Here is a 22,044-nt window from a genome sequence, read left to right on the forward strand (position 1 = left end):
TTTTTCTACTGGAACCTTGGTTGGCTTTATACAGTAATCTCATTTCATCATCACATCATTACATTCATCATTTCAAACATAATTTTCAGTATTTCTGCTGGAACCTTGGCTAGCTTTATAATTGTGTTGGTTATATATATGCCATACATGTTATTTTGGCTGGCTTTCTTGATGGTCTATCGTATTGCCACACTTTGTTTCTAGTCCCTTCCATATATATATATATGTATGTATGCAGTACATGTTTTTCTTTCTAATTTATCTTTTTAGCACAATTGATTGTGATATGGATGCTACACCAAGTGAAGACGATCATCTGCAAGGGGATGCTGTAAATGCCAGAGTTCCTAAACCAATAGGGACTTCCACCCCTAGAGCCACATCTATAGTAGCTACTTCATATGCAAGTAGTTGACCCTCTGTAGATATAGAAGATGAGGATATGTTCAATGAGGAGCGGAGGAAATGCCCATTGAGCATGGTATACCACCAGGGCATCCTAAAAAAGGGTTGATCGTGTAAACCTACAAGCAAGATGCTACCACTGTGTACAACTTTGTGGTTGTCATTCAAAAAAGTATGGCACCAGTGTATTAAAAGCACATCTTAATGGTTGCCAGCAGTATTAGATCACCACTAATGGTATGCATATTAAGAAGCTGTCAATCCCGTAATACAGTAAGAAGATGTAGCATGAATTGCTTGTAGAAATGATCATTTGTGATGAGATGCCTTTTACCACAATTGACAAAAAAGGCTTTCATAAATTTGTTCACACTCTCGAGTCACGATTTTTGATGCCTTCATAGTATAAAGTGATACGAGATTGTTCACAGAGGCATGCGAAGGAGAAGGCAGAAATGAAAGAGATGTTTATTACCATTGGTTAGAGATTGTCAGTTTTTACTGATACATGAATATCCATATAGAATGTCAACTACATGTGTATCACAGCCCACTTTGTAGACAATGAGTGGACACTGCACAAGCATATATTATTGGTTTTAAACAAATTGTTGATCACAAGGGTTCATCAATTAGGACTATGATGGACGATTGTATAAAGGATTGAAAAATTAGAAAAGTCATTTGTATAACAGTTGACAATGCCAGTGCCAATGACACTACAATTGAGTGGTTCAAGTATAATCTAACAGAAAAGAGGATATCATTCATGAGCACGAGTTTATTCATGTTCGATGTTGTGCAAATATCATCAACCTCATAGTTGCTTAGGAGTTTGAGGAGGTTGGTGATTCCATTACCAAAGTCCACAACTTGGTGAGATATGTGAGGGCTTTCAGTCAAAGGCTTGGCAAGTTTAAGGCGATAGTTGAATAACTTCATATCTCATGTTCTAATATGTTGTGCTTGGACATTCTAACTCGATGGAACTTGGATGTGGCACAAAAGTTCTGAAGAGCGGTCAAGCAGATGGAGGCTTTTTAAGGCCCATAAAGTTGTAAGTACCTAGCTCCACGCCACAAAACTTCACGATTGCTAGATCTCTTGCTCGATCTACCTGCAAGATGTTCTTTGGCCTCCATTCATTCTTCCAACACAATCATAGCATATTTGGTATGTGATTATATTATTCTCTAGCTGTAACTTCTTCTACATGTAATTCTTTTCAGAAACAATTTATTTGATCTCAGTAATTTTATCTAAATTCTTTTTCTATTCCTTTTGTGAAGACTATTAGAGTTCTATTTAGAGTGACCCTCTTGCCTATCAAGTTTTGATAAGATTTTATCTATTAAGAATATAAGATTTTATCTGTTAAGTAGTTTAAATTTAAATTTAAACTAGGGGATTAAGCGTTTCATTTTGAATAACTAGTAATAGATAAGCCCTATCCTATTCCTTGATGGGAGCAATAGTTCAAGTCTAACTCTGTTAGAAGGTTCCTAACCTAGCCTATAAATAGAGGGCATGTGTACACCATCAGTACGGCAATCAAAAGGCATAGGCCAGAATATTCTCTTCCTACTCAAATAGTTTTTTTTTTTTTTTGGTATCAGAGTCAGGTTCATTCCTATTGATTTAGATTTTGGACATATATGTATTTTCTCATTTCAGCATGAAAATCTAATATTATTGTGTTTTCTTTGTAAAATCAAATTTGGTTTGATATGAGAAATTTTATGGCATTTTGCTGTGGAACTGTGGATATGTACAATCTAAGGCAGTTCTGTCTAGGAGATTGGGACCTAAGTGGGACCATTGTGACCTTCCAATTTTTCTTGGAAACGTTGAAGTTCTGTCTAGGAAAGAAGAATCTTTTATGGAAATTTACTAAGTAGTACTATTCATTTCTATGGCAAAATTCATCAAGGCATTGATCAGCACTATTTATTAAAAAAAATAAAAAATCTGAACCTCAGCTATGGAATTACTTTTGGTTTGTTTTGGTCTTCTATCAATTTTAGCCTTATTGGGCCTTTAACGACTCATTAGGCCTTTCGGCTTTTTAAACTTTCTTCGCCTTATTAGGCCTTTGGCTTTTAAGAAAGATTTGTCCTTATTAGAAGGTACCCTATAAAGGCCAGCTTTTGGAATTGGCTATATGTTCAGTAAGTATTGATCCATACAAAACAATTTTGACCAGCCCAATTTAAAAGAATAAAATATTATTTTTTAATTAAATATTTTATTATTTTTTTTAAACAAAGGGTTTTATTCCTGGCTTGTTTTTGGGTTGTTTTTTCTTTGTATTAACTTTTGGTGGATCAATAGATATTGTTTTTCCTATGGTAAGATGCTAGAGGTTATGATTATTTGAAATATTTTGGGTGTAGCCAAAGCGTCCTTTTCTATTGAAAAATAATCATATAAGGCCGATTATCGAAGTATTTTGGGAGTAGCCAAAGCATCCTAATTTATAACGATAATCATATAAAGTTTTAACTTCATAAAGATATATTAGCATTTGTGTTGTGATTTAATCATTATTTTAGTAGCCCAGACTCAAATGTAGGTTATTATTGGTGGTAGATTGATGGTTTAATTATAGTAAGATAGATGGTTTTGTATTGGTGGTAGATTTTCCTATGCCCAAAGGTATGGAGAATTTATTCATTAACATTGAATTATTCTAGTCTTATTATTTGGATATTTAGTAAATTTTTATGTGATGCAACGATTATTTATAGTTGGTTAAAATTTACTATTGGCTAAATTGACATTGGTTGATTTAAATAAAGTTAAAATTCATAGCATTAAAGTATTTCTTAATTATTGCAGCTTTAACATTTCCCACTTCACCTTTTGATGATATTATTCGTATTCTGATGCTAAATGGTGATAATTTCTATGACTGGAAAGAAAATATTCTTCTAAAATTGGGGTGCTTAAAGCTTGATATGGTGCTCCGTGTGGACAAACCACTCGCCCTCACAGAATCAAGTATGCCAGCACAGATTTTAAAAAATGAACAGTGGGAGCAATCTAATCGTTTTTGTTTGTTGTTTATGAAATCTCACATCAACAAGAGCATTCAGGGTTCCATCCCTGAAACTGATAAGGTTAAAGCATTCCTGAAGGTTGTTGCGAAACAATTTGTTTGCTCTGATAAGGCTTTAGCTAGCACTCTAATTAAGAAACTATCAAGTAAGACTTTTGATAGTACTAAAGGTGTGCATGAGCACATTATGCAAATGAGGGACATGGCAGCTCAACTTAAGTCCCTAAAGTTGGAGATCTTCGAGTCATCTTGATACATTTCATTCTGAATTCTCTCCCTTTTGAATATAGTCCTTTCAAAATCTCTTACAATACACATAAGGATGAGTGGTCAGTTAATGAATTATTGACCATGTGTGTTCAAGAAGAGAAGAGATTAAAAAATGAGAGGCCTAAAAGTGTTCATATAGCCAATCATACTAATGGAAAGACCAAGAAAGGCAAGGATACCCAACTGCATAAGCACAAGGTGTCATTTTTCTAAATGACTAAGGTCTTGTTTCTCTTGCAGACAGAAAGGGCGTATGAAGAAAGATTGCCAAAAGTTTAAGAGATGGCTCGAAAATAAATATAATCTCCTATTTTCTAGTGTGTCATGAATCATTTTTTGTAGAAGCTCCCCGAAACACATGGTGGATTGATTCTGGTTCTACAATGCATATTGTTAATACCATACAGAGATTTCTCAAAACAAGGAAGCCGCAACCAAGTGAACAATATGTCTATTCAGGAAACAAGATGCGTTCACAAGTGGTGGCTGTTGGGATCTTTAGATAATTTTTAAAAACTATTCTTGTTTTAGACCTTGAAAATGTATTTTTTATTCCTAATTTTTCTAGAAATTTGGTTTTAGTTTCAAAAGTTGACTGAGGTTAACTTTGAGTTTAGATTTGTTAATTCTACTTTTAGCATTTTTAAGAATAATGTTTACCTTGGTGGTGGAATAAAAGTTAATGGTTTATTTAAATTTGAGTTAGATCCCAATTTTGAGAATAATTATTTATCCTTGGATATTGATGTTGGTATTAAATGGAGCATCATAAATGAGGACTCATCCATGTTGTGGCATAGGAGATTGAGACATATCTCCATAAAGAGAATTAAAAGGTTGGTGAATGATGGAGTCTTATAAACTCTTGATTTTAGTGACTTTAGGACTTGTGTGGACTATATGAAAGGAAAGCAGAGCAACAACACAACTAAAAGTTGCAACAAGACCACTTCGAGTATTTTAGAAATCATACACACTGATATCTGTGGACCTTTTCTTACTCCTTGCCTAAATGGTCAGAGATATTTTATCTCATTCATAGATAACCATACAAGGTATATGTATCTCTACCTTCTAAATGAAAAGGCAGAAGCACTAGATGCTTTCAAAATCTATAACGTTGAAGTAGAGAAACAAAAGGAAAATATAATCAAGATTGTAAGATCTGATAGGTAAGTTGAGTATTATCGTAGGTACACAGAAAGTGGACAAATGATAGGTCAATTTGCAAAATTCCTAGAAGAAAATGACATTATTGCACAATACACAATGCCCGGCACATCACAACAAAATGGTGTGTCTGAAAGGAGGAATTGCACGCTTATGGACGTGGTAAGAAGCATAATTAGTAATTCTGAACTGCCAATATTCTTACGGAGTGAAGCCCTGAAAACCATTGTGTATATCTTGAACAGAGTTCCATTAAAGGCTGCCTCTAAGACACCTTTTAAGTTATGGACTGGATGAAAACCAAGTTTTAGTCATTTACACGTATGGGATTGTCCTATTGAAGTGAGGATTTATAATCCTCACATAAAGAAGTTGGACCCAAGAACAATAAGTGATTTTTTCATTGGCTATCCAGTAAACTCCAAAGGTTTCAACTTTTATTGTCCTTCAAATAGTCCTAGAATAGTTAAGAGAAGAAAGGCCAAATTCCTTGAGGATGCTAAACCTAGTGGGAGTGTTTATCCTCGTAAGTTACAATTTGAGAAAGCACAAGAGCAGACTAAAACTCCTTCATATGAAGGACGCATGATTATGCTAAGAGAAGATCAAATTGATTACTCTGAACAACAATCATTTCAAGAACAGTCTACTCATGAAGAACAGGTTCAAGTAGAACCTCCTCCTAGTTTACAAACTACAGAGGAAGTAGTATTAAGGAGATTCTTAAGAGTAGGAAGACCAGCAATTTCTAATGACTATATGATTACCTTTAAGAATCTGACTTTGATGTTGGACCTAAGGAAGATCCAAGCTCGTTTTCAGAGGCCATGAGTGGAGATAATTCCACATCTTGGTATGATGCCATGAAAGATGAGATGGAATCCATGGCTAAAAATCAGTCTGGGATCTCGTTGACTTACCTAATAGAGCAGCAGCCATTGACTAAAATAGGTTTATAAAACCAAAATGGATACTTTTGGTAATGTTGAACAACGTTAAGCCAGACTTGTAGCTAAAGGATTTACTCTAAAAGAAGGCATTGACTACCATGAAACTTTCTCTCCAGTTTCTAAGAAGGATTCATTCAAAATAGTTTTGGCATTAGTAGCTCATTTTGATCTAGAGTTACATTAGATGGATGTTAACACAACATTCTTAAATGGGGATCGTGAAGAGGAGGTATATATGTTATAACCTAAGGGTTTTAAAGAAAACAGTCAGAGAGTTTGCAAATTAAAGAAATCCATATATAGACTTAAACAGGCCTCCCGCCAGTGGTATTTAAAGTTTCACAAGGTTATTAACTCATTTGGATTTATTGAGAACCTTGTTGATCAATGCATATACCTTAAGGTCAGTGGGAGTAAATTCATTTTCCTAGTCCTATATATAGATAATATTTTGCTTGCAAACAGTGATTTAGGCTTGCTTTATGACACAAAGTAGTTTCTTTCTCAAAACTTTGAAATGAAGTATTTAGGTGAAGCCTCTTATGTCATTGGCATAGAGAGACATAGAGACAAAGAACAAAGAATTCTGAGACTGTCTCGAAGGGCCTGCATTAAAAGAGTTTTGGAGAGATTCAACATGAAGAGCTGTAATGCTTCGGTGGCACCTATTGTCAAAAGGGATGAATTTAGTAAAATTGAATACCCTCATTTTGAACAACTAGTAATGGATAGACCTATCCTATTCCTTAATGGGAGAAATGGTTTAAGTTTGACTTTGTTAGAGGGTCCCTAACCTAGTGATGAGTGTGCGAAAGTGCACTCTATATACCCTATTATTGGACTAAAATGCTAAAATGTGATTAGAAATCATAGGAATTAATGTGTATTCTTAAATTGAATTTCTATTTACGTTGCGATAGTCCTAAGCAGTTTTTTTTATGTCTAATTTCAAAGTTTATAAAAGAGCAAGTAAAGCCCAGTAAAATTCAAAGGAGGACATTCATGGGGTTTGAGAGCAATTTGGAAGAAAAGAAAAAGAAAAAAATCACAAAATGAAACCACAAGAAGTCCAAGTCTGAAATTCGCTAGGAGACAGTCTGGACATACTTTAGTCTTTTGATAATATCTTTTTACTCATATATTGGATCGATGCAATTCTTGATGCACTGGAAAGCTATCTTAAAGGGCTATAACTTTGTCTCTAATAAGGATTTCCAAATTCGAACTCCTGAAGGCTGTACGTGGCTGTCAAGATAAGTCCTAAAATTTAGGCGATTTTTTTATGCGGAAATCAAGAGGACATTAGGGTTTCTTTCTTACCCTATATAAGCATATCATTAGCACGAAATGGAGGGAAGGAAGAGGCACAAGAGGCAGATCTAAAGAGAGGAGAAAATCACTTCCATGGCCACCGTTCGCTTCAGTTTTCTCTGGAGATTTTTGTTGTCCATTATATTTATGGGTAACTAAATTCTCAAGTAGGGTTAGGGATGAACTTGCACATTAGATGGTATTTCTAATTTATTGTTAATTCATGTATTTGATTTTCAATTGCTAAAACTCTTTTGTTTTATCATTCTCAATTCATCGTTGATGTTTTCTTCTCCGAATAATCATAAAATTTATTGTATTTATGGATTCAGTCATGTTTTTTCTATTGAATGGATTAGTTTTTTTGATTATGTTTGGATCAATTATTTATCTATATTGATTTAATTTTTTTGCTGCAATATCACTTCCTGAGTATATTGTCATCATTGGATTTTATCAATAGGGATAGTAATTCAAGTTTTTTAAAAGTGGTTAATGTTTTTTCAAAGGGTTACATTTGATTTAAGTCTGGTTTATAAATCTATACCTTCCGATTGGGAATTGCGAGAATTGAGTTCCTAATTGAGTTATCCAATGAATTAAGAATAATTAAAATACCAGATTTGTGCAAGGGATTCCCGACGCTCTACTGTTTATCAAATTTGAGTATTTTTTCTGTTAATCACTTTGCTTCATTTGAATTTACATTTAAAATTAATCTTTATTCTCTATTACTTATTTAATATTTTTTCTTTAGTTTCTTTATTCCTCTTGCTATTCTTTTAATTTGTCTCCCTGTGGAATCGACACCCCAAAGCTGTGCTACAACTACCGCGTTATTCTTTGGGCGTAATCACCTAGCCTATAAATATAGGGCTTGCGTACACCATCAATACGAGAATCAAAAGGAACAGGCCAGAAGATTCACTTCCTACTGAATTTTTTTTTTTTTTTATTTAAGTTGGGTTTTTTTGGCTCTTGCTCGTTCTTGAATCACCATGTTAGGAACTATGCAATTTATTATTTTCGCTGCTGTTTATTCTGAATTTTATTATTCTTAGAAAGACTTCTTTGGTATGAAGCAAACCTAAATACTGTTTTTCATTGCTATTAATATTTGTGTTGTCTAGTCTTATGAACCCACTATGAATTTAGTCTCCCTTTTGTTAAGAGCAAATCAGTGCTATATTTTGAATAACAGTGCCAACCACTCTGGATGTGATCTACTCATAAGTGCACTAGTTTTTGTCGAGTGATGAGTTTGTATGTAGTTAAGGCATTAAAAAATACAGATTCTCCTCTCGATCTGCTCTGGTTGTGCAAATACAGTACTGGTATAGATAAACCCATCTCGGTCATGTTCTCTTTCAATTATGCTGCTGGGAATTAGGTGAAACACGATTTGTACAGTTGTACTGTCGCAAATAACTGTTATATTATAGAGCTGTGCTTCATGTGGTTTGAAAGTTAGCTTTATCAATTCGCCAATTATTGTACGTAGAGTTGTACTGTAGAAAATAATTGTCATATTATAGACTTGTGTTTCACATGGTTTGGAAGTAATTACTATTAGCTTTATCAATACGCCAATTATTGTACGTATAGTTGTACTGTAGCAAATAATTGTCATATTTTAGAGTTGTGTTTCACCTGGTTTGTGCTATTATAAAAAGGATTCTGTGGTCAGAGTGCATTATTTGCTAATTAGAAGGTACACCCACTGAAAGTTCGCGAAATATTGGTCATCATCTTTTAGCAGAGACGCCTGCTGCTACATCAATCGTATAATCTTCTCGATATATTACAATGGCGGAATCCACGTTGTATAAGAAGAAATTAGAAGGCAAAGTGGCCATAGTCACAGGCGGTGCTAGTGGCATCGGGGAGGCGACCGCACATGTTTTTGCCAAGCATGGTGCACGCATGGTGGTGATTGCTGATGTCCAAAAAGAAGTAGGCCAGCAGGTGGCCAAATCCATTGGCTTGAACCATTCGGCATACATCCATTGTGATGTTACTGATGAAGAGCAGGTCAAAGCCATGGTAGAATGGACGGTCAAGAACTATGGGCAGCTTGACATCATGTTTAGTAACGCGGGGATTTTTAGTAGGTCGGATCAGACCGTACTTGACCTGGACTTATCGGCCCTTGACCATCTATTTGCGATCAATGTGCGCGGCACGGCCGCATGTGTAAAGCATTCAGCACGTGCTATGGTTGAAAGGGGTGTGAGGGGGACCATCGTGTGCACCGCAAGTATAGCAGCAAGCCGAGGTGCATTCCAAAAAACCGATTACTTTATGTCAAAGCACGCAGTGCTTGGGCTTGTTCGATCCGCAAGCAGGCAGCTAGGGGAGCATGGCGTTCGGGTGAACTGTGTATCACCCGCTGTAGTTGCAACTCCAATGTCATACAGTGCATTTGGAATGGATGCAGAGAAGTTGCATGAGGCATTTGAGCCGCATTCAAGCTTAAAAGGTGTTGCACTGAAAGCGGAACATGTGGCGGATGCTGTACTCTTTCTTGCGTCTGATGATTCTGGATTTGTCAATGGGCATGACCTATTGGTTGATGGGGGCTGGCTTGACACTAATACTACCGTCTGGAGATGAAAACAAATGCTTTAAAAATACTTGTACGAGAAAAATAATGCTAATTAAAAGGGTGTGTATCTAATATATATCAAACTTGGTTTTCTGCAATAAAAGCTTCTTGTGTTTGTTGAGCAAATAAAGTTACCATGTGATAAGTTGCAAACGAGAATATCATGTATCGATCGTCCAATAAAATATAATGTCTCATGGTTTGATTTCAGACTTGCAAATAGAATCTCACTACAACATATTTGAGTTTTTGTGTAGGTTTAGAATTTGTGAAGGTCACTAAACTTGTTATAACTTATGTACGTGTTTTACCGCCACTGACGTACAATCACCGGCCTGCAATCCAAAAAGGAGATGGCTAGGGAGTTCGTGGGAATGCCTCCGATGCCTAAGTCAATAATCACCGTGAATAAAATTTCAATTAACAGCGTTTATTTATCAACGCAACCAAACGCTGGTAGTGGGTGGTCGGTATTTACATGTTCCGGCATCATTACCGGCTTTTGCCCAAACGCTAGGACTTGAAAAACTCATTATCGAAGTTTTTGTACAAATTAACAGCGTTTATCTAAACGCTACCACTTTGCCTAAATTAACGGCATTTATCTAAATGCCACCACTAGTACGTTACCATCACATTACATAAAATAGCGACATTAAATCAAATTCCGTCACTAGTATGTTCCCGGCGCATTATATAAATTGCTGGCATTTATCTAGACGCCGCCATTAGTACATTGCATATTGTATAAATTAACGGCATTTATGTAAACCCCGTCACTAGTATACGTTGCCACTACATTGCATAAATTAATAGTATTTATCTAAATGCCACCACAAGTATGTTGCCGGTGCATTATATAAATTAATGGCATTTATTTAAATGCCACCACAATACATTGCCGATGTATTGCATAAATTAACGGCATTTATCCAAACGCTGGCACTAGTATGTTGCTGATGCATTATATAAATGCCACTTGCTATATTTTCTTGACGTTTCATAAGTGCCACCAAACAATAGTAATTGACATTTGCAAGCATATTCTGAATTTTAAATAAACCTTGAAATATTTAAGTTATCGGCATTTTTGAAACACAAACGAATTTAGATAGAAACACATAGCAGTTTACTTATGTCTACATTTACCAATAATATGATATCCCACAATAAAAAAAATATATAATACACAAGTTAATAATAAATATAATATAATGAGTTATTGATGTAATAGAGAAAAAAATTACAAATCAAATCACAAGAAAGTGATTTAACAACTACTATATATAATATTAGTACATGTGAAGAGAGACTATTTCTATTGATTTCTAGAATCCCTTGATTTTTCACTGGCAACTTCAATATCTTCAAATCGTAATCTTAAAAAGTGGCTGAACATTGATATAACCTACATACATAAAGTCAAATCATTAAATAGTTAACTCAATGGATTATTCCGGTAGTGAAAGAAGTTTCTTACCTTGAATTTTTCATCTCGAATAAATGACTTTTTTTTTTTTGAAACTGAGGTTGTCATTAGATTAAACCAAAGATTGAATACAAGAGGGGATAACATCCACAGTCATGATGCTATTACTAATGCTTAGAGTATCTTTACATAACATGTGAGCTAAGTTATTACAAGTTCTTCTAGTGTGCTTGGCAGACCAGTTGGTGAAGGAATTCAGAGTGATCTTGGTGTCTCTGATTAGAATTCCTATGTATGAGTCTGTTTTAGATGGGGACATCAGGCCATTAACCACTTGTAGAGAGTCTCCTTCTATTATCACTTCTTGCCACCCAAGTGTTTTGATGAACATGGAAGCTTGATATGCTGCAAAGGCTTCAGCTAGAAGAGGTTATGGGAAAAGACTATGATTCATTCTTAATGTAGCACGCACCTTCCCTTCCCAATCACGTATTACTGCCCCTACTCCCACCTTGTAGTTGAGTTTGTCAATTCCAGCATCCCAATTAAGCTTCATTTTTCCTTGTGGAGAGGCTTCCCATTGCGCCTTAGCATTTGAATGAGTGGAATCTGCCTGAGCTGGCTGTTGAGATTGGTGAAGTTCTGCAATGAGTAACTTGACAGCTTGGATGATAGAGTTGGGATTTGAGAACTAATTATTGAAGACCAAGTCATTCCATCTTTTCCAAATAAGCCATGCAATAAGAGCAAATTCTAGCATCTCTTCTTCTTCAAGGGACTCGAGTAGAGATTCCAATAGGGCTTTGAAAGACTGGAATAAGTTGGTTTTTTGTATCTTTTTCCCACATTGACTCCAAACATCTTGGGTAGTGGGGCATTCCCATAAAGCGTGCTCAATTGTTTCAGGTTGGAGCTTGCATATGGGGCAGACATCTTCCTTAGTGGCCTTCCTTTGGTAGAGTTTGGCTTTGGTAGGGATGGCATTTAAGCATGCTCTCCACAGGAAGGTCTTATTTGTAGGTGGAGTCTTAAGATGCCAAATCTTTGTCCAGGGCGACTATTCACTTGATTCTTTTAAGGATTGTCCCTTCCTTTGGTTCTCAATCTCTATTTTTAGGTGGTATGCTGACTTGACTGTAAAGGAACATGTGGTGGTGCATCTCCAGATCATCCTATCTGGTGTAGGGTAAGGGCTGAGAGGAATTCTTTTACGGATGTCAGCTTCTACCCTGTTGAAAATGGCTTATACTAATGGGAGATTCCATTGGTGGGAGGTCTTGTCGATGAGCATGGCAACCTTTGAGTCAGTTGGGAGGAACCTAATGGTGCTCTGAGGTTGGTAGGATGTCTTATGTGGAAACCATTTATCATTCCATATTTCCACTGACTGTCCATCTCCTACACGCCAGAATAATCCTTCCTTCAGTAAGGGTCTTGCTGAGGTGAAGCTTTGCCATAGAAATGAGGAGTTGTGTCCAGTTTTTGCAGAGAGAAAAGAGTTATGTGTGAAGTACTTCTCTTTTAGAACCTTGGCAGCGAGGGAATTGGGGGTAGTTATGACTCTCCAACCTTGTTTTGCTAGGAGGGCATAATTGAAGTTCTCAAAGTCCCTAAGGCCCAGCCCTCCTAAGGTCTTTGATTTTAACATTTGGCTCCATGGTACCCAGTGTATCTTGTGTTCTTGTGCTTTTTGTCCCCACCAGAAGGACCTTACTAGCTTGTTTAATTCCTTAAGAAGCTATTTGGGCAACTTGAAGATCCCCATGCTGTATGTTGGGATTGCTTGGATGACTGCCTCGATGAGTGTTTCCTTGCCTGCCTGAGAAAGCAACTTTGTTTTCCAGCTAACCAGTTTTGCTTGAACTCTATCCAGTATGCCCTTGAAAGACTGAGATCTGGATCTTCCTACAAGGGCTGGCAAGCCCAAGTATTTCTCATATGAGTCCTGCAATGCTTGTTACTATTTCTCGGGTGTGTTCTCTGGTGTTAAAGCTGAAGAAAATTGAGATCTTGTCCTTGTTCAGTCTCTGTCCTAATGCTTTTTCATAGGAGTCGAGTAGAGAGTAGAGTTGACTCCATTCAATGGAGTTTGCTTTACAAAATAGAAGGGAGTCATCTGCAAAGAAAAGATGGTTAATGTGTAGGTGATGTTTCCTGATGGGTAGACCTGTGATCAGCTTGTTGTGTTCAGCTTGGTTCAGGAGACGACTGAGAGCTTCAGTGCATAAAATGAAAAGGTAGGGGGAGAGGGGGTCCCCTTGCCTTATGCCTCGAAAGGGGTAGAAGAAAGGTTGTGACTCTCCATTGATGATGAGGGAGTAGGACATTGATGATACACATTTCATGATGAGTCCAATCCAAGTTGTAGAAAACCCCATCTTCTCCATGACAGCTTCCATGAAGACCCATTCTATCCTATCATAGGCCTTGCTCATGTCCAGTTTTAAAGTCATGAAGCCCTCCCTACCTTTCAATCTTGCTTTCATGGTGTGTAGAGATTCATAAGCCATAATGATGTTATCCGTGATGAGTCTTCTAGGCACAAAGGCAGTCTGAGTAGGGGAAATGATGCTTGGTAAAACTGTCAAAGTCTTTGCAATTATCTTGTAAAAGACATTGCATAGGCTAATTGGTCTAAAATCTATGACTGTAGATGGGTTCGGCTTCTTTGGGATGAGAGCTATGAAGGTTTCATTGATTTTTTTGTCCCAAACTCCTCCATTTAAGACCTCTAGAGTTGCCTTACAGACACTAGTGCTCACTGTCTCCCAGTATTTTTTGAAAAATAAGGTAGGGAACCCATCAGGCCCAGGGGATCCGAGAGGATTCATGCTAAAGATGGTTTCTTTGATTTCCATTTCAGTGAATTCAGTGGAGAGTTTTAAGTTCATGTCTTCTGTAACTAAGTGCTTCATGTGGGAAATGCAGTTCTCAATGCCTACAGGATGTGAGGTTGAGAAGTGGTTTGTGAAGAAGCTCTGAAGTACATTACATATTTCTTGAGGGTCCTGGGTAATAAGTCCTGATTCTGATTGGATCCTACTGATTGTGTTGGTTTTTTTCCTCTAGCTTGAACACTTGTGGAAGAAATTAGTATTTCGATCACCATCTTTTAACCATGTCTGTTTAGCTCTTTGCTTCCATTTTAGATTTTCTTCATCCATGATAACATTTATCTCTTGTTGAACCTTCTTGATTTCCTCATACAAATGTTTGTTGAACCTTCTTGATTTCCTCATACAAATGATAACATTTAAGCACAACCATGGGATGTTTGCTGCAGGTTTTAACCCCATAAGAAGGTCCCAGCTTCCTTGCCTTTTGGATGTGTTAGGATGGCCATAGAATCCTGTGACTTTTCATTTGAAAGAGTCGGATGGGTGATTTACCAGTGTTGAGATGTGCCAGTTGGTGTAATTAAGCACCTCTACCATTCCACTATCATTCCACAATAAAGCTATACCCCCACTTCTACCTCTATTGTCTACACTGAAGCAACTATCAAAACCCAGACTTATCTTAATTCTGTCCATTTTGCCTCGTGAGCATTTGGTTTCTGTGAGAAAAACCAAATGGGGCTGCTTTGTTTTCACCAAAAGGTGTAGTTCCTGGATTGTACAAGGGTTCCCAAGCCCTTTACAGTTCCAGCTTAGGCAGTTCATTTGGGAAGATGGGGCTGCATTGCAGCCTCCACCAATGTAGCTTGAGTTGAACTCATGTCTAGTTGGAGCTGAGTTTTCTGTTTCTTATGAGCCATGTTTGCACGGGTGTTAACCCTTCCATTAAAAGTCCTCTTTGTTTTGGTGACCAGAGAGGGATCATTGGTTGTGTTTGTAACTTTAGAGAGGGGGGATGAGATGGATCGAGCTTTCCTCTTCCATGATTTGCCTGTGACAGGCTAGCAGGAGGAGTTTTCTTTATTCTCAGGGGTATTCTTGGGAGTGTTGGCCCCTTTGTTTGACTTTTGTAGACCATTTAAAGGAGTAGTCTCAGAGTTAAACATTACTACATCATCAACAGGAGGGGCTATAGGGTGTAAGGGTATGGACTGATCACGAAGTGTGGGTGGATCCTTTGAAATTCTAACCTGAGCTAGAGTATGGGATTCATGTAAGGAGTATATCACGTGATCTCTAAGACCAGGAGGGTTACCTGTTGCTGACATCTTCAGGCCTTCCTTGGTATGGGTCGCACCTTCATGGTCCTAGTTGACTACCTTAATTCCTGCTGCCACTGTCAAGGTAGGTGCCTCAGCTGCTGACTTTGACATAGCCTCACCATGATGGGGCTGCAGTCTCCTTCCTCCTCTGTGCTTCTTCTCCAATATGAGCTACTATGCTCTTGGTCCATTGATCCACCGTACTTCTTAAGGAATGCTCCTTTAGCTGAAAACAGACTGGCTCGAAGCCATTGCCCATATTGCTCCTTTGCTTGATGCTCTGATGGCCTTTCTGTGCAACTCCCTTTTGCATGTAGTAGGCACCCACATTTGAAGTAGAACATGGGAAGCCTTTCATATTTGAAAGAGAGCCAATACTGTTTGCTGACAATCTTCAAGAAACGGCCTCTTGGAAGAGGCTTAGTGATGTTGATTTCAGACTTAATCCTTAAGAAACAACCCCATCCATAACCCTCTGTATCGACTTCCACTTCAAGGACTTTGCCTAGACTAGTCCCCACTATTATGATGACTTCTTTGTTCATACCAACGAAAGGGAGGTTATGAACTTGAACCTAGAAAGGTTCAGAGTGGAACTGTAGTTCAACAAGGGATAGAGTTCCCTCAAATTCTTTCATGCAGACGAGATGTCGGTCAAAAGACCATGGCCTTCCCAGCAGAACCTTTTGCTTGTCTGAGTATAGTTGGAACTCAATGAGGAACTGGTTTGCTCCCAGTTCTTTGAAGGTGATCTATCCCTCAGTGTTCCAAAGCTTGGACATAGTTGTTTTGAAAGATTCTCTATTTGCAATTCTGTCGTTGCAGATCATACCAAGGAGACAAAGTTCTCCCTTAATGTTTGAGGATAAAACTGCTTCTTCTGGAAGAATAATTTCTTCTTGTTCTTCTTATGTAAGCTTTAGAGATTCCCAACGTCTTGTAAGATCTTCTGCCATTGTCCCAAATTCTCTATAGACTCACGCCTTAGAGACTAAAACTAGCACTTCCCAAAACGGAAAGAGTTGAAGCAAACCTCAACCTATCGAGAGGAGAGGACTCAAATTAATGACTTAAGCTCTAGAAAAAAGAGAAAAACATAGGCATATCAAGTTAAAGAAATAAGAAATATGAAAAATATAACAGAAATATATTAGAGATTGATGAGTGCATGAAAGTGCACTCCAAATTCCCTATATTGGACTAAAATGCTAAAAGGTGAATAGAAATTATAGAAATTAATGTGTATTCTTGAATTAAGTTTCTAACTATTTTGGGATACTCCTAACCAGACTTTTATATTTAATTTTAGAGTCTCCAAAAGAGCAAGTCAAAGTCCAGTAAAATTCAAAAGAGGACTTTCATGTGAGTTTGAGAGCAATTTGGATCAAGAAAAAAAAGAAAAAAAATTATAAAAAGAAACTGCAAGAAGTCCAAATCTAAAATTCACTAGGAGAAAGCATGGGCATACTTTAGTATTTTGATCACAACCTTCTACTCATATATCATATTGATGTGATTCTTAATGCGTTCGAAAGCTATCATTAAGGGCTATGACTTTATGTATAATAAAGATTTTTAAATTCGGAATCCTGAAGCATGTACAAGGCTGCCAAGCTGAGTCCTAAAAGTTAAATGCTTTTTCAGTTGAGGATCAGAAAAACATTAGGGATTCTTTTCAATCCTATATAAGCCTAGCATTGACACGAAATTGAGGGGAGGAGATGTACAAGAGGCAGATCTAAATAGAAAAATATTTTATTTTTGTACTTTTTAAGTTCTCCCATGGAGAACTAAATCTTGGGTAAATCATAGGGCAGAAATTGATTGGTGAAAATACTTTTACCAATCTCTATTTGTTTTGGATATTATAAGTTTGAGACAATTATATTAAATCTTTCTATGGTTTAATTTGGTTGAGCTATAGGATTATGAATATATATTTGTGACTTAAACATGTTTTTTATGCCTTCGATGTGATCTTCTGCTGCACTATTGTTTGTGAGCATAGGATGGTCTTTATATATGATATTTCTTTTTATACATGAAAACTATGGTTTGTCAAGGGAGTATAGATTCTAGAATTAAATTTGATAAAGTACATGAACATAGCGTCATATCTTCTGATTAGGAATTTGGTACTATAATTCTTAATTCTGTATTTAATTAGTTTGGATTGAAAAAGTTAGAGTATTGGATCTGATTGATAGAAACCTGAAGCTTTACTTACCTTTTTATCCATGCCTTAATCTCATTTTAATTGCGTGCTTTAGGTAGAATTTTTATATTCTTGTCATAATGTCATTTAATCTTTTCCATCAAGTTTGCATCTTTGTAGCGTTTCTTTCGACTCTCTGTGGATCGACACCTTTAACTATACCATACCGACCGTGTAATAGTTTGGGCATAATCAAATTTTGGTGCCGTTATCGAGGAGAACGATGCAAGAATCTCTATGGTTTAATTTCAGCTGCCGCTCACTCTTATGGATGTAGACACACTATTGAACCACGTTAAATCTCTATATTGTTTTTGATTTCTCTCTTTCTTTGTTTTTCTGTACTATTCATCATAATTGTTGCATGTTTCACAACAAGTCTCCTATGCAGTCTCAGTTATTGCCAATCCGATATTAAATGAACAAGTAGATCACGTTTTTAAATTCGAACTCTATTTTTGAATAACCTCGACCGAGTCCAACTCTAACTCGTTGGCACCTCTCCTAAATCTCTCTATAAATATCTTCATTTCTATGTATTATTTCGAAAAAGTATAAACCTCAGTAAGTGCAATGGCCAAACCCAAGATACCCAGTCCAACACCGTGCGTGTTCAACGTTCACCACACCAATAGCTGTCTACCTCATTCCTATCACAACATCCATCACATTTTCTCTCTCATGTTTCTTTTCTCTCAAGCTATCGATTAATCTATTTCTCTCTCTAGCCAATGCCGAGCCCATGAAAGGAAATCAGTTGTGTCTCGAAAACATCGAATTAATGCTCTAAGGTAATTAATTTGATCATAAATTAGGATTCACATACATGAGCTAGTTATATATATATTATTTTTAAAGCCAATTCTTTAGAAGCTAATATTTATGTATCGCGCATGTCATGATATCTGCAAGTAGGGCTATGCAAACCCTCTGCCAACTCCAACTCCATTCGACCTCAGCTCCAATTCTGACTCTGATGAAGTTGGAGTATTCGGAATTCAGAGTTGGAATTGGAGTCCCTCCGAGAATGAATGTCGGAGTTGGAGTCGAAGTTCAGAGGCATGTAGAGCTCCGAACTCTAACTTTTTTTCAAAAAAAAAAAAATTAGATGTAAAATGACATTGTTTTGCATATGATTTCTTTGTTAAAAAAAGAAAAAAAAAAACTAAACAATGTTGTTCCATTTCATGTAGAATGACGCTTCACACGGGGGTCCAAAATGTAGGACCCCCTTCTTCCCCTCACTCTCTTTCCCTTCTTCTTTGTTCTCTCTCTATTGCCCTCTTCTTGTATGCCACCTAGTGCCATTTGTCATTGTCACGAGCCCAAGCCTATCGTAGAATACTTCCCTTAAGCGGAGTTGAGCTTTTGTGATGCTGTAAGTGTATTTTACCTAGCCTTAATTAATTTTCGCAATTGTTGACCAATTTTATGTTTTCGAATTTTAGGGTTGGGAATTTTGGGGATTTTTTTTGCCATGATTTCATTGTAAAGTTTGGAAGCATTAATATATTTGATGCTTTACATTAAACCACAAAATTTGCAATTCTAGTGGTATATATATTCATATAGCTTGAAAACTTGTTTTGAAAATTCCATGGAAGCATAGAAATGGCTCAACTTATTTTGATTCGCAATTGGTTTCCAAATTTCTTTACTATCTATTTTTTTACTATTTAATCTTCACTGGTTGCATATTGCCTTAGCCTGCTAATATTCCCTCTTAATTCTAAATCATCTCTCTCCGGTTATAGCTTTACCAAATTACCATTCATTATCACTGTACGTAGACTGATGAACTAGTGCCACATTGCCAACAAACAGATTCACTTTGGGACCTTCTAATTTCTGTAACATGCTTAATTAACTCCGTTGTAATATATATCAAATGGAAAGGTATATATGGCATATCTTTCTGATATGGTATATATTACCTTTTTTCTATTAAGTTTAGTTCATCAAATTCAAACACTAGGCTTTATTTATTTATTTTTTCTTTCTGAACTATAAGAACCAGCCACAGTAATATTTTCAAGAAAAACTTGTGGCTTTTTCTTCTCTTCAATGGTTCTATTGGGTGCAAGACAAAACACTTCTCTAAAGTTGTAAACAAATAGACGTGCCTAACATTGTAAAATGTAAATGCACATCCGACATATGTATGTCCATGCATGGGTGATGACTAGAATTTTAGTTGCTATGTAGATTGCCCTAACTATGTTAGACGTTAAATATTTTATCAACTATTTTTTCAAGCCTCCATGACTAGCAATGTAAAATATTATGCTGAGCTCGAGAGGTGAGAAAACTCATTTCACAAAAGAATCATCATGTGAAAATCATTGTTTATTTTATCTCAGAGCCGTGCTACTTCCACGAGACAGGTCCAGCTGACAACAGCAAAAATGTTTTTTTTTTATTTTTCTTCATTTATTTTTTTTATATTGTTTAACATTTTTTTAAAAAATAAATTCACAACATTACTAAAAAATACTTTTTTCATCACTAAGTCAAAAAAAGAAAAAGAAAAAAAAAAATTGTCGGAACCAACTCTCGGTGACAATAGTATTTCTCTTTATCTTAACGTAAATGAAACAATAAATCTATTGAATACGAACGCATATATACATTTTTCCTTCAGTAGAAGATCAGAAGCATTATTTATAACTAGTTGTTTGAGGACCGGTGGTTTTAAGGTTAGAGCTAGCTAGGCAAAAGAAGTAGCGATTAAGAAAGTGGCATGACAGATATAGTATACTTATAGCAAGGATAAGGTTAAAGGTCACTTGGTCAAAGACGGAACAATATTGAAAGGATAGTAATCCATGTGTGAAAGGGTTTTCATTCAATCAAAATACAGGAAAGAGAAAAGCGACAATAAACATTAAAAAAATGTGAAATACATGAAATATCTGAGAAAAAAGCATGAAAATTAAGAATGTCTCCATTTTCATGGGAGAGAGAGAAAGAGGAAGATCAGGTATTTACGCAAAGTAGGATACATTGAACTTGACTGAATGTAAATCTATTAAAAGATAAAAAAATGAAGAGATTTTTCTTCTTTACAATCTTTTTGTCCCATATGTATGATCTGGTTGGGCTGTCATATACTGAACAGAAATAATAATTGGCGTTATTCTTAAGGTTGAGTCAGAGAAATTATAGTTCAATAGTACATGTTTTTCTACTGGAACCTTGGCTGGCTTTATACAGTAATCTCATTACATCGACATTACATTCATCATTTCAAACATAATTTTCAGTATTTCTACTAGAACCTTGGCTAGCTTTATAACTGTGTTGGTTATATATATGCCGTACATGTTATTTTGGCTAGCTTTCTTGATGATATGTGGTATTGCCACACTTTGTTTCCAATCCTTTACATATATATATATATATATATGTATCACTACAACAAAAATAAGTTTTAGTGACAGATGAAACTGTCACAAGAAATGGAAAAAACGTCACGAAATATATTTGGTGACGGTTTCTGACCGTCACCACCACTGTCACGTAATGTGCGTCACGGATTACATTTGGTGACAGTTTACTGTACAAGCGTCACTAAAAATATTTTTAGTGACGGTTGGGCAAGTGCAGTTTGAAATAACGTCCGAACGTATCATTTTCTGTGACGGTTAGAATCTATCACAGAAAATTACGTTCGAACGTAAAATATTACGTTCGAACGTAAAAAAGACGAGCATCCAAACGAGAAAAGGTAACGTTTGTTGATTATAGTTCGGACGTATAATGTAAACATTCGAACGTTTGTACGTGCGAACATAACGTTCGAATCTCGAATCCAATGAAAATGAAATAATGTCCGAACGTTTGTATCATAACGTTCGGACGTTAATTCGAATGTTAAGAGAGTAGAGTTCGAACGTAAAGTGTACGTTCGGATGTTTGGAACGTTATACTTTTTTGACATTCGAACGTATTTTTAACTTGGGTTTAAACGTTCGAACGTTTTGTTACTATTTCGGGTTACGTTCGAACGTATTTTTGAACGTGTAATATTGTTGAACCGTATTTTATTTACATTCGAACGTACATATCAGAAATGCTAAACTCATCCACTTAATAAACAAACCAATTGTTTCATATTACAGTACATATTTCACAACCAACATTGTTTGAAACTGTTTTCAAATTAGATGTTAAAAATGTAATACACAAATAAAATTCATTTCTTTTTCTTTCCTCGCCCAGCACGATTCTGTTGCAATGACATAACACGCTTCATTTGCAGCATCATCTCCCGCTACACTTGCTCTTGGACCTTGTCTCAAATTCTTTCCTCCTGGTCTCTTTGTTGGTCCTGCAAACACGTCTCTAAATGAGACTGTCGCTCTAAGAGGGACTCCAACTCTTGCTGTCTCAAATTTCTTGAAATGGTCGTGACATCGTTCCTTGTGACGTCGGAATAGTGTAGCCATTAACTCATTCATAGTTCTCAAATC

At 36.3% G+C, this 22,044-nt stretch overlaps 2 protein-coding genes across 2 annotated transcripts; both read left to right on the forward strand.

The window, feature by feature from the left end:
• The first annotated feature begins 286 nt into the window (after nucleotides 1-286).
• Nucleotides 287-3,716, forward strand: LOC122289273. The gene is made up of 2 exons (XM_043096256.1): nucleotides 287-407; nucleotides 3,244-3,716. Exons 1-2 carry the CDS (start codon nucleotides 287-289, stop codon nucleotides 3,714-3,716), a joined length of 594 nt encoding a protein of 197 aa, XP_042952190.1.
• A 5,129-nt stretch (nucleotides 3,717-8,845) lies between these two features.
• On the forward strand, nucleotides 8,846-9,989 carry LOC122290027 ((+)-cis,trans-nepetalactol synthase NEPS1-like). Its single transcript, XM_043097539.1, has one exon. The coding sequence runs from the start codon at nucleotides 8,971-8,973 to the stop codon at nucleotides 9,775-9,777; it is 807 nt and encodes a 268-aa protein (XP_042953473.1). The 5' UTR covers nucleotides 8,846-8,970; the 3' UTR covers nucleotides 9,778-9,989.
• The last annotated feature ends 12,055 nt before the right edge of the window (nucleotides 9,990-22,044 follow it).

The sequence above is a fragment of the Carya illinoinensis genome, chromosome 12 (genome assembly GCF_018687715.1).
Source record: "Carya illinoinensis cultivar Pawnee chromosome 12, C.illinoinensisPawnee_v1, whole genome shotgun sequence".
Lineage (NCBI taxonomy): Eukaryota > Viridiplantae > Streptophyta > Magnoliopsida > Fagales > Juglandaceae > Carya > Carya illinoinensis.